The sequence below is a fragment of the Carcharodon carcharias genome, chromosome 1 (assembly GCF_017639515.1).
Source record: "Carcharodon carcharias isolate sCarCar2 chromosome 1, sCarCar2.pri, whole genome shotgun sequence".
In the NCBI taxonomy this organism is placed as follows: Eukaryota; Metazoa; Chordata; class Chondrichthyes; order Lamniformes; family Lamnidae; genus Carcharodon; species Carcharodon carcharias.
The window spans coordinates 217235538-217250973 of record NC_054467.1 but is presented as its reverse complement, the minus strand read 5'-3'; the positions used below and the strand labels follow the sequence as shown (position 1 = coordinate 217250973).

The following is a 15436-nucleotide window of genomic DNA, read 5'->3' as shown; positions in this document are numbered from 1 at the left end:
GCTAGGTTTTTGTGCTCAAGTCTCTGGAATGGGACTTGAACTCATAACCGGCTGACTCAGAAGGTGAACTAGAAATATGCTACTTCAAAATGATAGATCATAAAAAGTTAAGTTCAGATTCATTCAGGCCATTCAGCTCATTTGGCTCATCCTTCTATTGAGAACATCTCTTCTCACTAGGCTATCCTGGAACTCCCTCCCTAACAGCACTGTGGGTGTATCTACACCACATGGACTACAGCAGTTCAAGGAAGGCAGCTCACCACCACCATCACCACCTTCTCGAGGTCAATTAATTAGGGATGGGCAATAAATGCTGGCTTGTTCAGCAATGCCCACATCCCATGAATGAATTTTTTAAAAAGCCACAGGATGTTGATGGTGGAGGGAGTGGAATTTTAGGCTGGTGGATAAGGTGTCAATTAATTAGACTGCTTTTTCCTGGATGGTTAACGGTTACCATGTCCATTCACAACACAGACAGAATAACATACTGCCAAAATCAGTAGAACATGGGGCAATATAACACACATCAGTAGCGAGGAGCTTAGACTACCAGGTTTACAAATTGGAAATTCAGCCATGATTCAGCTGAGTCTTAGGCTCAGGTTTAGACTCAGACTTCCCTTTCTTAAATGGAGGATCTTAAAGGGAACATTACAGAGATAGTCAAATTATAAATGGAATAGAAAAGATAAAGGCAGCACGATTTCAAATCAAATCATAACTACAGAAAGAAGTTGACATAACTAAAAGCTGTTTAAAGGTTAGTTCAGGATTGACATCAAGATGCACTTCATCACAAAAAGAGTGATTAGTTCCCAGAACGTATTTCTGATCAGGTAATAATCCTTGAACCATGATATAGGCAGGTAGCCTAGTGAAAAGAGATGTTATTAATAGAAGGATGAGCCAAATGAGCTGAATGGCCTGAATGAATCTGAACTTAACTTTTTATGATCTATCATTTTGAAGTAAAGTATTTCTAGTTCACCTTCTGAGTCAGCCGGTTATGAGTTCAAGTCCCATTCCAGAGACTGGAGCACAAAAACCTAGCCTGACACTCCAGTGCAGTACTGAGAGTAAAAACAGGAAATGCTGGAAAAACTCAGCAGGTCTGGCAGCATCTGTGGAGAGAGAAACAGAGTTAATGTTTTGAGCCCATGTGACTCTTCTTCAGGGCTCTGCTGCGATTCCTACAGTACAACAGAGACTACACATCAAAAGTACTCCGCTCGATGTGGTCTATGTCCTGAAATGCTCAGGATGAACTCTCAATGGATTTGATTGTTAAGAATTGTTAAAATTGTTAAGAAAATCTCTCAACTCTAGTAGCATTCACGTTTTTTGCTGAGGATGGAAAAATGATTTTTAAAAATTTCAACAACAGCTTGTATTTCAAAATATTTCACACAGGGCAGGGGAAGGGAAATTAACCAAACATTTTAAAAAGTTCTAGAAAAAATATCAAGCTGAAAGCAAAGCATTCTGACCATCTCAAAACAACTTTCTGGGTGTTCATTCACTATAGGTCAATGTCTGATAACCACGGATTCCATCAACCTAAGGTTATCACACATGTTTAGAAGTCAAATACAATGAAGGCTTTCCATGGAAATATTATCTTGTCTCTGTACAATACAAAGAAGACCTTGTATTCACAAAGAACCTTTCATGTCCTTAGGGCGACTCAAAGCACTGCACAGCCAATGACTTACTTTTGAAGTGTGGTTACTAAGGTAATGCAGGCACAGTAAGCAGAAATAATATTCACAATATAATAGTGGTGTTCTTTGAGAGATAAGGACACCATGAGAAATTCCATTGTTGTTCTTTGAATACTGCTGTGGGATTTTTTTTTAATGTCCAAATGAGCAGGCATCCAAAAGGCAGCACCTTTTCAGTACTGGGCTGAAGTGTCAGCCTAGATTATATACACAATGCTCTGGAGTAGGTCTTGAAACCACAAATTTGAAAGTCCAAGGTGTGAGTCCTGTCACTGAGCCACAGCTGACACATGAGCAAAAAGAAAAAAAATAGCAACACTGCTTCTAGTTATCAAAGTAAAGAATTATTTCATTTAAGAGAGGAATGTATATTAACAAAGCACAGCCTTCAAAAGCTGACTTCTGTTTTGGTTGGTGGGGGGTGGGGGGGGGTGCAGATTGCAGGGAAGCATCAAATTCCATATTCAAACATATCAGCCAAAGTCAATAATAAATTTATAACATGGGTGGTTGAACCTATGGTTCCACAATCACATTCAGCTTCCCAGCCCTGGCAATTAGGCTCTTGAAGCCCAGATAACACCACCCTATTTCTGCTTCTGCCTTAGTTGTGTCAGCATCACTAATATTTGTATTCTACCAACACTAGCTAAACATGGCATGACCTGCTGAGATGGCAGCCCTGAAAATCAAGACTTTTAAATGGAAGTAATCCAAAGATGAATCTTGAAGATTTCAAGTGTTGAGGCTGTGCATGTTTCCTTTGTCAGCTTATTCCATTGTGGGATTGTCCTTGCGGAAGGGAGATTGCTGATACACTGACTTGGAAACAAACAGTCTTTGTAGTTCATGTGGATGACTACCTCATATTCTGTCATTGCCAGGGGGAACCAAGTTCGTTTCCGTCAATTCCCATCAGTCCATTCCATATTTTACATAACATAAGTCAGTTTAATTTTTCCCTCTTGTAGTGATTCCCATCCCAAATCTTCGATCATACACTGGTATATTTCGCATACTGATTGGTGCAGACTCATGTAACGTGTATTTGAATCGCTTCAATCTTATTTATATCTCTCATCATAGAAAGATCCCAAACACAACTTGCGCACTCCAGAATTGGACAAACAAATATCTGGCAAGATATAAAGCTGATATTTCTGTTGCAATATCTAAATTTCCTCTTCAGAAATCCAAGAATCCTGTTTGTTTAGGATGTTATCTGCTGAATGTGGAATTCCCATTGAAAATTGTTTTTAAGATGAACCCTGAACCCCCAGATATGGTTGTTTATCTACCTGTGGAGAATTTGATTAAATAACTTAAAGTTATTCAATGGTGGATCTTTTTTGATGGTGATGCAGATGACATAGCACTTTTTGACATTCTGTGCCATCTTCCATTGCTCCTGCCATTTTTGCAATTTCAGAAGATCATCTTGGAGTGAACTGATGTGATCTTTCAGTTTTTCCTGATGTATAAACCACACAGTCATCTACAAATAGTTGCACACTGCACCCTATTTTTTTCAGGCTTGTCTGTTTGTTTGTACTTCATTGGTTTGGAAACAGCTGTTCTTAAAAGTTGCCATTAATTGGTGACAGAAGGCAGAGCATTGATAAAGCTCTGTTTTAAAGCCTGTTCAGGGCCTTGCTTATTGTTTAGACAAAAAAATATCAAAATGGCATCACTAAACATACCAGTATCCATTCATTTATTAAAGTCACTGTTTGAAAGCCCTCAGTCCCAATGCTGTGCAACAACCAAAAATGTGAATTTAAGCAACAATGTGAACAACACATCACAAGAGCCTCAAGTTTGTAGTCTAGCCTGTGCTAAATCACACAATCAACTGGCTACATGATTTCACAGAAGGAAAAGAAAAATAAATCAGGATTCCCAATTCTGGTGCCTGTCCACTGATGCTGGAGAGGACACATGACAAAACCAAGTGCACAGAGAGTTAGGCTGCCAACCAGAAGATGGCCAGCAGCAGTACAACAAACTCTCAGCACGAATTTCTGCCTTCTGAAGAGGGAAAAATGGTTGGGGAAGAAATATCATAATAAACTTCAAAGGAATATATAATTTATAATAAATAAACTCACTGTATCTTTCAATTTTTAAAGAGAGAAGGTCCTTAAAAGAAAATTCATCAGCTCTCAGCATTTCTTTATTTTTTTTATTAATAATTCTAGAAATGTGCAATAATTTTGCACTAGCAATGACGCAAATGTTTACAAAAAATATCTACATTATATAACTTAAGAGCAACACTGCTGCTTCTGCTCACCTATACATGTTTGCCCTTGACTGTTTTTAAAATATTGTTTTGTCTAATTATGAGCTGTAATATATACTCCAATTCATCCTTTGTTCCCACCACCCCCACCCCAATCAAAAAACTATTCTGAACACGTTACTGAAAGCAAAAGAGGGAAAAAGTTAAAATCAGGATAAGAATTTTTAGAACATATTTCACCAGTAGGAGGCAGTTTCAATACTTCTTTCTCAAGTTCTATTTTGTTGCATTGGATCAGAATTTTCTTGAAGACAAGTCAGTTTGCTGTCTTTAAGTAATTGAGTAAATAGCTGAATCTTCCCCAACCATTCAGTGGGTGTTTGGTCAGGGGGCAGGGTTGGGGGGCACATTTGGGGTGATGGTTTAACATGATCTCAACACCCTTATTCCTCATTATTCTAAAATTACTCCTGAAAGTCCTCTAACCACAAATGAGGACATGAAGGACAGCCTCTAGGGTGGGGCATCAGGTGCCTCTGAAATAAATGCTCAATGGTCCAGCCAGTAACTTTACCCCAAAAGGAGAGGAAGAATTTATGGAACATTAGAAAGAGAAAAGACCCAGATACACAAAAACGTAGTGCTACTTCAGTTTAAATGTTGCTATATACAGTTCTTTACAAGCTGAAAAGATCAAAGGAAGCATCAAAGGATTTTTACCTTAAAAGCAAGTCAAGACCAATCCAAATGGTTTACACATCCTTACTAGAAGATAAAAGTTGCCAGCAATGTGCAAAAAAGCCAGTGCTAAAATAAGAGGAACTTTTTTAAAAAAACCAAACTCAAAAGAACACAACTAGCTAATAGAAAACATGCTCAAAAAAAAGCAAATGAGCAAATATTACTAAGCAAGTTGCACTGATCTTTCAGCACAATTGTGAAAGATGCCAAAATCAACTGTGAAAATGTCACATGAAAGACACAGAAAATATACAAATATCACACAAAACCATCACTTGTACCAATCCTACTGCCCTTCAGCGAGGGCAAATGTGGTAGTTTAACAAGTTTTGCTTCTCTGATGCTTCCAAGATTTTTTTTCAATTATATAGAATTGGCAACTATTGAATAATTTCTCTGACCAGCAATTAAAAATACTAACATTAGGTCCCCATTCAAAAGCCAAACTCCCATCAGAACAAATAAGTAACATGTATGTCTGATCACTTTGAAAAACAGAACTAGTCATTTTAGCCAAATAATTGTTCCCTGAGGAGACATTTAACATGACAGAAATTGGCATTTTTAAATGGTCAAAGGTTAAGATAATAAACATATTAATAACACTGCCCTTGGTGCAAAGCTCTATTACAGGTGGAGAGTAGCAAATAAGCGGATGTTGTGTACGCTTGTGTTTTTTCCCCCAAAAACAACAGAATTGGAAGGGGGAAGCAAATTGCCAACCACTATTCCAATCATGCCAGCACACAGTTCCAATCAACTGCTTGTGAGCATACGAAGAGGCAAACAATTTCTTAACTGCTGCCTCAACAGCATCAGCCTATTGGTTCTTCTAAATATTTCTGATTTTATTCAGAACAGGAAAGAGCGCAAGTATTCCATCCACTAAATTACGAAATCAGGAAAAGGAGTGCCGATTTTGCCTGCTCCCTACTTTACTCCTCAGTGTAAACCTTGAATGTCATTAACCGTTCCTCAGTCTAAAGCATGATAAGCAATCCCTGCACCCAAGTGGTCCCTCCAAAAATTCAAATTACCAACAAGGAAAAAGAAATAGATGCAGCTCCTAATTATCAGCTATTTCTCACACCGGTTTGGCTTTGCTTAGCCAAGCCATGTATTCCTGTCTAACAAAATAATTCAAATCAGACAATAATCCAATGCAGAAAAAGAATACATATTACTAGGTCAAATCACCATTCAGGCTGTTAACTGCTTCAAGATTCTAACTGTAATTAATCTGGATTATAATTTTTAATAAGCATTCTTTATTTCTATGAAGAACTGAAATACTTGACTTGAAACATTACAGAACAACATCCATTTCAACTCAGGATTTCTAAAGGCAAAGGCAGTTTTCATCTGCTTCCTATCCCCTGTCCCCCAAACTCAACATGCCAGGATTGTCAAGATAGGCCATGCTAAGTGTGCTAATTCTGATGTGTCAACATAAAACATTACAACAAAGCCTTCTTACTTGGACAAAAGAGGTTACGTTTCCAAGAGAGGGGAGGAAAATAAAGCAGACATGATTAATGGTGTTCCTCATATTAGGGGTTAGCCAAAAAGCTGTCAGGCAATCTTTTTCATCAGCCAAAAGATAGAATGGCACAACTAAAGGCAAGTTCCAGGGTCAAGCAATTCAGTGTGGGTAAACTTTCCCTCTATACACACAAATATCTTCAAAACTGTGGTAGACTACTGATTTTGGTACTTCCCACAGGATGTTGAATATAACGAAGGATGTCTGTGTTCATTTCATTGCAAAATTTTTGGTTATATCCCTGAGCTCCTACAATAAATACATTATGACATCTCAATTATTTGGGGGCACAAAATAGCAAACAAATCTCCATTGCTGCATGAAATAAAACAGTTTGAAAGTCAAGGCAACGTGTACAAAATATCTTTGGAAGGTACAGAACTCTTATTGCAACTAAACCGGAATATTAAACCAGGTCAAACTCTGTTGTAAGGACCTTTTGAAATACAAAAGTAAAACCCTTTGGGCTATCCATGCACAGTTCTACACTATTATTCATACAATTGGTACTTTGGGCCTGCCAAATCTGCCAGCCTGGCTTTTACATTTACAGTGCAACAATCAGGGAAGGAACAAGTGAGCCATCTTGCTCCACGTAATTACTCAATTTAATCCTGACTGTAGAGGCAGTCAGGCATCAATGTTTTAAAAGTTCAAAACAAATTAATTTACTGAAAATAAGACTACTCTCAGAAATAATAAGTTCATTTAGATTAAAAATATTCTGTATAAACTTGTAACTGTAATTTTAAAATCACCTTTACAGATATTCCACCATTAACTATTTGAAAACATGCAAAAAAAATATTTATTTCTGAAAAATGCTATTCGATGGTGTAGCTTTTCATTAGTTGTTATACAGATATCAAATTAGGAAATATCATAAAGATGATGTGACAAGTGGTTAAGAACATTGTAATGGAGTATTTCACTTACAAAATATTATGACACTTCCTGAAAATGGATAAATTCAGCTGACAAACAGACTGCAGTTCAGAAAGAAGAAGAAAAACTAATATTCTGAAATGAAACAAATACTATGGTGCCCACTGAGGGTGAAAATATATCTTAGGCAAAATCAGAAAATGGAAATCTATTGAAGAGATATACTAAAAAATATATCCAAGCAATTAAAAGGTAGCATGAAATTTAACAAAATCCATTATATTTATTCCTAATTAATACACTATATTCAGTTTTATTTCAAAATTGTCATCACACATTTAACTGCAATGCATTTGCAAATCAAAACCAGTGATTCTTTTTACACAACAAGAATTAAGATTCCAATTCTTAATTTATATTTCACTCGTACCTTTCAGCAAGAATATAGCAAATTCCAGCTTAGACTGGCATCATTTAAGCCATGTTACTAATTCAAATATATTATTGTACACTACCCTATAATACACACAGATAACAAATATTTTCACATTTGTTCCTGCTGATTTCAGACAACCAGGCAGAAATAAAAACATTGCTACAAGTCATTCATTTAACCGGAATCATCGGCATTCCCCTTTCAACCCAGAAAGAACAAGTGTAAGAGAATGGCTGCCAAGGAAAAGACTGAAAATTTAAAATAGTTTAAAATGATGTAGCAATTACTCGGTAATCACATTATTAGGAAAATATCACCAGAATGCATGTTTTAACAGGGTTCACTTATTACTATGGATTACTTTTATTTTTTAAAAAAACTTTTTCATATTTAAATAAGACCGACATAAAATTTACCACTCAAAGAAATTCATTCCTTTTGAAACACAGTTGTGGCCAAAGTAATAAATAGTCCATTGGCTTTAAAAGAACAATTTACATGGTATGAACTCAAGAGCTTAAAATATCACTAAGTAATGGCCATCCAGGAAATGCAACTATTCTTTAAACAACAAAGATCCCCAGGACAGAAAAATGAAAAATGCCTTGGTTACGTAGATTACACAATATTTCACATTGAAATTAGTTTGATGTAGAAGAATACATTTTATGTTCCATTTCACCTGTCTGAGAAAACCATTTATCCATGAACGAATATACACCTGTCCTAGCCAGACGAAACTGACTGCATCACCCTCTCCCCACAGCTTTGATTTTTTACACCAAAATTGGTGCAGTTCAGGAAAAATATGATTCAAGTCACAATTTAACCATTTACATGTGCTAGGAATTTGCAGTGGTGGTGGTGGGGTGGGGGGGGTCCAGTGGGGAGGCAGTGACCAGGCAGTAGGGGCAGCAAGGGGAAAAGAACAGCTTGCATGATACATAAATCTGACCTTATCAATTATCTCCACATAAAAAAAAATGAAACGTAAAGGAGGTCCTAATAATTGACAAGCCTAACAAATAGTTGGAGTTTCTTACACCTTTTATGAATTGCTTATATTTAATTTAGCACATTAATAATTCACTAAACTGCACTAAAACCCACTGATTACAAAATTTTACATAGCGATCATGATACCTATACATTTTAAAGCAAATTTATCCAGAATCCAAATTAACTTGCTAATTTCAGAAAAAAACAGCTATTATCTGTTTTGCATACAGATCTTGAAAAGGGAATTATTAAATCATTTGCAAAGGTGCTACACTAAAATCGCAACTCTTTCCACAGACAGTTATTCCATGTGAATTCCACGTAATTGCAGCAATTCAGAGAAGGCTCATTTTCGTCAGGAATCTTAATACAACCTACATTACAATTTTACACACTAAAAATCAAAGTGATACAATATATCAAAAAGGAAAATGCTGCTGTTTTAAGCTGCCTTTGCACAAAATTTGAATGTATATGCCAATCAATTACAGCTAAATTTTAATTTGAAACACATTTTTAAAATAATTGATGAGAACTATTAGAAAGTATGCCCCATTTAAAAACACAATTCCTACAGTGCAGATTGAGGAGAGAGGATTTAAAAAATCTTTGCATTTCCTGTTGCTATCTGAAAAAAAAATCACTAAATTACCTATAAAATAATTTTGGTTAATGTATCTCAAATGCCTGCATGATTCTTTCTTCAAGGCAGCTTTCAAATGTCATAATGTTTCAGTATGCGAATCATTTTCCTGTGAAGTTTTTTCCTTTTATATATTAAAAGATATTTTAATGCATTAACCACAACAGCTCTCCCCATCTCTCCCACTTCAAAACTTTAATTTAGCTATATTAACAAAACATTTGGTTTGAGACAATTCCTGGAGAGAAACAAATGCTTTAATGGAACACAATGCCATAAACTAGTGCACATTTTCAAACATCCAAGAAATGAATATTTTAGCATAAATATGTGTGTTAAAAATAACTTGTGGTTAAAAAAGTGTCTCATATACTAAAAATGTATACCTTGGGAAAAAAATCTCCCTGTGCAAAATTCTATGCACTGGTCAATATTGACACCCTTCATTCAAAATAAACTGAAGGAATTCCTCAGAATTTAAAAGCAAACTCATGCACCTCTCTGTGCAACCTTTACAACTATAATAAATTTCTCAATAGCAGGTGTTCTTTATATTTCAACAAGACATGATTTACAAAAGAGAATAACTTTTCTAAAATTCAGTTACCATTTACAAAAACCTGGATCCTATTGGCATCAGTTTTAAAGGTTCTAAGTAGTTTTGAGTCAGTCATACTGGCCTTGTAACAAATGACTTGAATCAATCGGCTTGCACATCAAGTTACTTCAAAGCATTCACACACAAGTACCTGTAATAAGACAGGTAGCCTCCCTATCCAACCCCAAGTCACTTCATAAATGTTTCAACTAAATCAGACAACTCATGCGTTCAATGCTAATGAAAAGGCGGCAGTAGGTCAAAGCAAAAAGTATTTTGTTTTTGGTAAAAGGTCTAAGTAACCTTCAATATCTCAGTTTTTTGTTTAAAAATGTAAACAATTATCGCCACTGGACGATCTGCCAAATCAGTAAAGCTCGATTCAAGTTAACACTAACGAAACATCGTTATCATGGAAGATATTCCGTTTATAAGCGAACTACTTCAAATGCTGTTAACGTTAGAAGAGTGGTCCTATAAGCTAAGCCAAACGTGCTTGGCTCGAATCGATATGGATTCCTAGGGAAGAAAGTTGAAAACCCCGAATAAGCAAACAGATCTGTTTTATACATATATAAATACCAAAGTAGTGATTTACATACTTGAGCCCCCGAAATGGCCACTTCCCAGGGAGGTTGGTCCATTCTTCCCACTACTCACAGGCGGTGAAAACATCTACAAGAAATAAAATTATAATAAAAATTGTAAAAAAAAAGTCACTGCTCAACAAAATGCTTCAGATTCTCATCCCAGACTTTTAAAAAGGCAGCATCTCCTTTCTTACGCAACACAGTAGTGGCAACTCGTTTCCACTACTAGCAGTATAAGGTTGGTTTTTTTTTCCCCTCTAAAAGAAATAAAATTAAACAAAAGTCGATAGGAGAAGTTTCGCGGCACTTCTTCGCACAGATCTTACCATAAACACGCCTGCGCCCCTTTTTTTCGCGAGTATTGGATTTGATTACCGATTAACTCTTCGAGCCACTTATCTGCGAGCACAAACGTTAAGGAGCGAGAAAAGCAGCAAAAAAAGAAAAGGGTTGAAATCGCCACCGGCTATATTTCCGCCTGGCACTACTCTCCTGACCAAACTTCCGAAACCCATTTCTCAAAGAGGATATTCCTCCAGCAACCTCAGAAGTGCCCTATTTAAACGCGATCTTCGAAAACAATTGTTAGCACATCGAGGGATTAGAACTGAGTGGACTGTTATGTGACTTGTTTATTTTATTTCTGGTTTGAAGTTTTTTTTTTTCTTATTGTGGATAGATTGCTAAAATACACAGAGCATTATGAAAGGCCAAGAGGAAAGTCTTTAACTGGCAACCCTCCTCTCGGCTACCCCTGGCTGTACTTGAGATTTTTGCCGTGCACTCGCCTTCTCACCACCTGCCATGAATGGGTTCTCTTACCGCACTGAAATCCAGTAAATCGCTCAGCTCTTTGTCCGTCCCTAAGGCAGCCATTCGCTGTTGGTGATGCATTTTGACAAAATTACACAAGCCTAGAAACATGGAAAATCAGAAACGAATTCCCAAGTTTAATGTTTTATTTCTTTCGCACTCGATTTTAAACAATTCACCAGACTTCGAGTTGCAAAACACACGAATGAACAAACGAACAACACGAAATCACTGTACTAGCGGCATCATTATGCAACAGGAGGTACTTAAAATGAATGAATCCGACATCGATTCCCCCTCAAACTCCTAGGCTCCACATCTCTCGATACCAAAAGCAATTTGCTTCAAAACAAACACTCATCAAAATGACCACACACATCTTTCTGAATAAGAAACAAAACATCAGCACTACATGTGCAAAAAAAAATCCCTACACAATCAAAAAAAAGGCCTTGATAAAATTTTCCCTAGTGGATAATTTGGATCTCCATTCAACCAGGTACAATATCCAACTTTTAACGCAAAAGAAACTTCGCAGATTTAACCTTTCTGCCCACAAAATATCATTCAACATGGACTACTTCTCTAACCCAATTGGCATCAGAAACTTTACTGAAGCAAGGTGTTTTGGCATCTTTGCTGTAAAAATAAATTACCTTGATCTCTTTTGTTTTGATTATCCAAATAAATGTATTTGATCAAAATGTGTAAAATCCCAAACTTTTTTTTTGGGGGGGAAAGAGAGAGGAAACACAGATTGCTCTTTCTGACCAGCGTTTTGTTTGTTTGGCTGATTATTTTTTTCTTAAGAGCATAGTGAGCAGAGCGTGATGCGGATTTTTGTTTAAGTTTCTGTAGAGAGCGTCTACAGTTTCTACAAAATCAGAGTCTGCAGGGAGAGATTGCTGTTCTCACTTTCAACATCGTGACATTTTAACCAAAAAAAAAGCCACAATGTATCCAATCTAGATCCGGGACACTCCTGACCTTTTGTAACCCGCCGTTACGCGGCGCTGTCTGTCTCCGAGACTGCCTGAGGGTCCTCACAACTTTCTAATATTAAACCCCACCAAACCACCACCCCCCCCCCCCCCCCCCCCGCCCAAAAGCCTCCTCGTTAGGGACACTTCTTTCACCGAATAACTTGCTTTGTCCACCCATTTGAACATTGCCCCACTCTTTTGCATTGCGACGGCCGCCTATTCCGTACAACATGAACCTGAAGCTCCAGTCCTTTCGTTAAGGCAACTTTGCAACTGTGTAATTCGCAATTCCCCAATAGAGTCAAAATGGAAGCGAAGTGTATTTACGGTGCCACTCAGTGAGGAAAAGATTTCTTTAAAATGGGGGGGGGGGGTCGGATGGGTGTGTGAGTGAGTGAGAGAGAGGTGGAAAAATAAAACAACTTTCTGTAGCTTGCAGATGACGAGTGGAATAAAAAGTCGAATTGTTCGAGGCGAGCTGCCAACAACCTGCGCGCAAAGCCGAGAGATTTACGTGCAAGAGGGACCACAACCTGAGTTATCTAGCTGGGAGTCAAAAGAGATGGTTTCAAAATACAAAATCAGTCCAAGTTTTTTAAAAAAACCTTACTATTGAAATATTTTTCCACCCCTTATAATTTAAAATGCAAGATTATTATGTCCAATCGTTTCACTCCCCCCGCCCCCATCAATACACACACACACACACACACACACAGAAAGTTACATTGCAATTAGAACGCGGGACACTATATACAAGCTACAAAATAACAATGAGAAGGAACACAATGTTTCCACTATCAGCTCAGAAGCTACAAAGTTACTGATCAGACAAACGAAAGCGAAACACTTTCCCGGGGGCACGAGGAGGAGGTTTCCCCACACGAGCAGACACCACAAGCCTCCCTTCCCCTCATTCCCTCCCCATTGCACTGCAACCACCAGGAAACATTGCATGGATCATTCATTCGTTCGTTTTCTTTTAAGGAGAAATAAAGATTTAAACCACCCACACATACTTCCCCTCTTTTGCTACCTCTGCTGTTTCTCTATATTTACCCCTTCCCCTACTTTTTATTTACTTTCTTCCATTCAAAAAATTTGCATCTTTTTTTCTCTCACTCTCTCTCTCTCTCTCTCTTACCCGATTAGACTCTCGTCTCATTTTATTTTCCCCTGGTTAAGTGGGTTTCTCAGGCGCAGCTGTACGTGCTCCCCAATCCCCGCCCCTCGCTGGCGCCCATTGGTTCAGGTGCATTGCGACGCAAGGTTCCAAAAAGGGGTGGGCTTCCCCTTCCAGCTCGCTGATTGGAGAATGCTGTTGTGTCAATCATAGATTTGGCGCCTCGGCAGCACGTGTTTTCACACAACTGAAAAGTGAAAGCCTATCGAGAAAGTATTTTGCAGCATGGGGATGCTGTAGTGGTCTGGCAATTGAAAGGAGAACTCTCAGGGGTTGATTTCCAAGGGGAGGGACTGAATGCTTGAGGGAATCAGTTGTTTACCTCAATTATTTTTCAATTTGTGTTGTTTCCGCTAAAATTAAGAAGCCAGCAGGAAGAGACCCAAGATCACGCTGGTTAAAATAAATAAGGAGTTAGGCATTAGTTGTCGCCCAACTTGGGTTTTGGAAGCTTGGGTATTATAGAAGAAAGACTGAAGTTTTTGTTGCCAAATTATGGAAAAGGTCTGAAACAAAAACAGAAAATACTGAAAAAAAAACAATGTCTGGCAGTATCTGTGGAGGGAGAAACAGTTAAAATTTCGACTTCAATATGACTCATCTTCTGAACTAGTCTATAGAAAAGGTTTTCCTAGATTTGTGAGTACACAGAAAGAGCTTGCATTTATATACTGCTTTTAGGGATCTCAGGATGTCCCAAAGCCTGTTACACCTAGTGAAATAGAGTGAAATTGTGATGAGTTAAAATCGGTTGACAAAAAATTATGTTGAAGTCATCAACCATTCCCACTGGTAGAATGGCAAATCCCACAGAACAAGGTAAAATTCTGCACTAGTAACTCCGGATTAGCTGAACTTATGTAAGCTTGTGATATGACCGCGCCTACCAATCAGCAGAGTTAGATCACACAGGAGTGCGAAATCCTAGAGCACAGGGCAAGCCATTACTTAACATCTCAATCTCCCTGTGAAAGGCATGAAAAAGCCTGCCAGTATGGCTATACCCATGAGAAAGTTAAAAGCGTTGTCGATCAGAGAGAAGGTGAAATTGATACTGCAAGTGGAAAACTAGCAAGAAGTGGAAAGTGGACATCGCGAAGGAATGGGAGATTCCATTATTGAGTTTGTCCACCATTATGAAATACAAGGCAAACATCTTGAAAGAATTCAACAAGCAGGCATCCCCTTCAGCAAAGAAGAGGATGAGAATGGCTGCCTATCCTGACATTGAAGAAGCTCTGTTTAATGCAGTTCAAGGCAACCTGAGCAGAGAACTTTCCAATCTTCAGTCCAATCCTGCAGGAAAGTGGAATCGCCCTGGCAAAGAAACTGGGCCACATGCAATTCACCTGCAGTGACAAATGGCTGGACCAATTCAGGACAAGGCACTGCTTCATATTCCACATGGTAAGCGGTGAGGGTGTGGCTGCCATAGCAGTAATGACAGATGATTGGCTCCAAAATGGTGTCACCCACACCTTGAATGATTATTCACCATGAGCCATTTTTAATGTCAATGAAACTGAACTCTTTTGCCAGATTGCTCTTTGATGTTTAAAGGTGAAATGTGTAATGGTGGAAAGCAGAGACAGCAAGGTGTCACTGTTATGGTGTGCGCCAACATGGATGGCACCAAAACACTGCTGCTTCGCATGATAGGAAAGTCCAAGAAGCCACATTGCTTTGCAAATGTCAAGAAATTATCCATGCAGTCTGAAGCTAACAAAATTGCCTGCATGGCCTCTAGAATTTAAGAGGTAAGAATTGGAAACGCAGACAAAATGTATCAGTGAAAGAAAGGGAAAGTTGTCATCATTACAGACAACTGCCCCATGCACCCTGAAATCACTGGCCTTAAGAGGGTCAAGCTGATGTTCTTGCCTCCCAACACCGCAGCCAAGCTCCAGCAATGGATCAGGGGCTGATTAGGATCCTGAAGTCCCGCTGATCTCTCAGGTTATCGAGGCCATCGATAAGAAGGAGGAGTACAATGCAACTGCTCTAGAGGCCATGAGGAAAGAAGGTAGACGGTGAAAGAAGCCACAATTGCCGA

The 15436-nt window shown here is 38.2% G+C and overlaps 1 protein-coding gene across 6 annotated transcripts in view; it reads right to left on the bottom strand.

Moving 5' to 3' along the window:
• The window catches only part of LOC121277127 (transcription factor 4-like), a 597003-nt gene extending 583551 nt beyond the window's left edge, over positions 1-13452 (bottom strand). For 2 of the 6 annotated variants that reach the window (XM_041186176.1, XM_041186191.1), the window contains exons 1-2: positions 11227-11328; positions 10417-10489 (exon numbers count right to left, since the gene is read on the bottom strand). In XM_041186176.1, the coding sequence (XP_041042110.1) occupies positions 10417-10489; positions 11227-11328 (175 nt within the window). Of the gene's footprint in view, positions 1-10416; positions 10490-10730; positions 10883-11226; positions 11329-11873; positions 12112-13344 lie in introns of those variants that run through there. The other 4 variants (XM_041186184.1, XM_041186200.1, XM_041186219.1 and 1 more) reach the window with 4 other exon arrangements.
• Positions 13453-15436: the final 1984 nt, after the last annotated feature.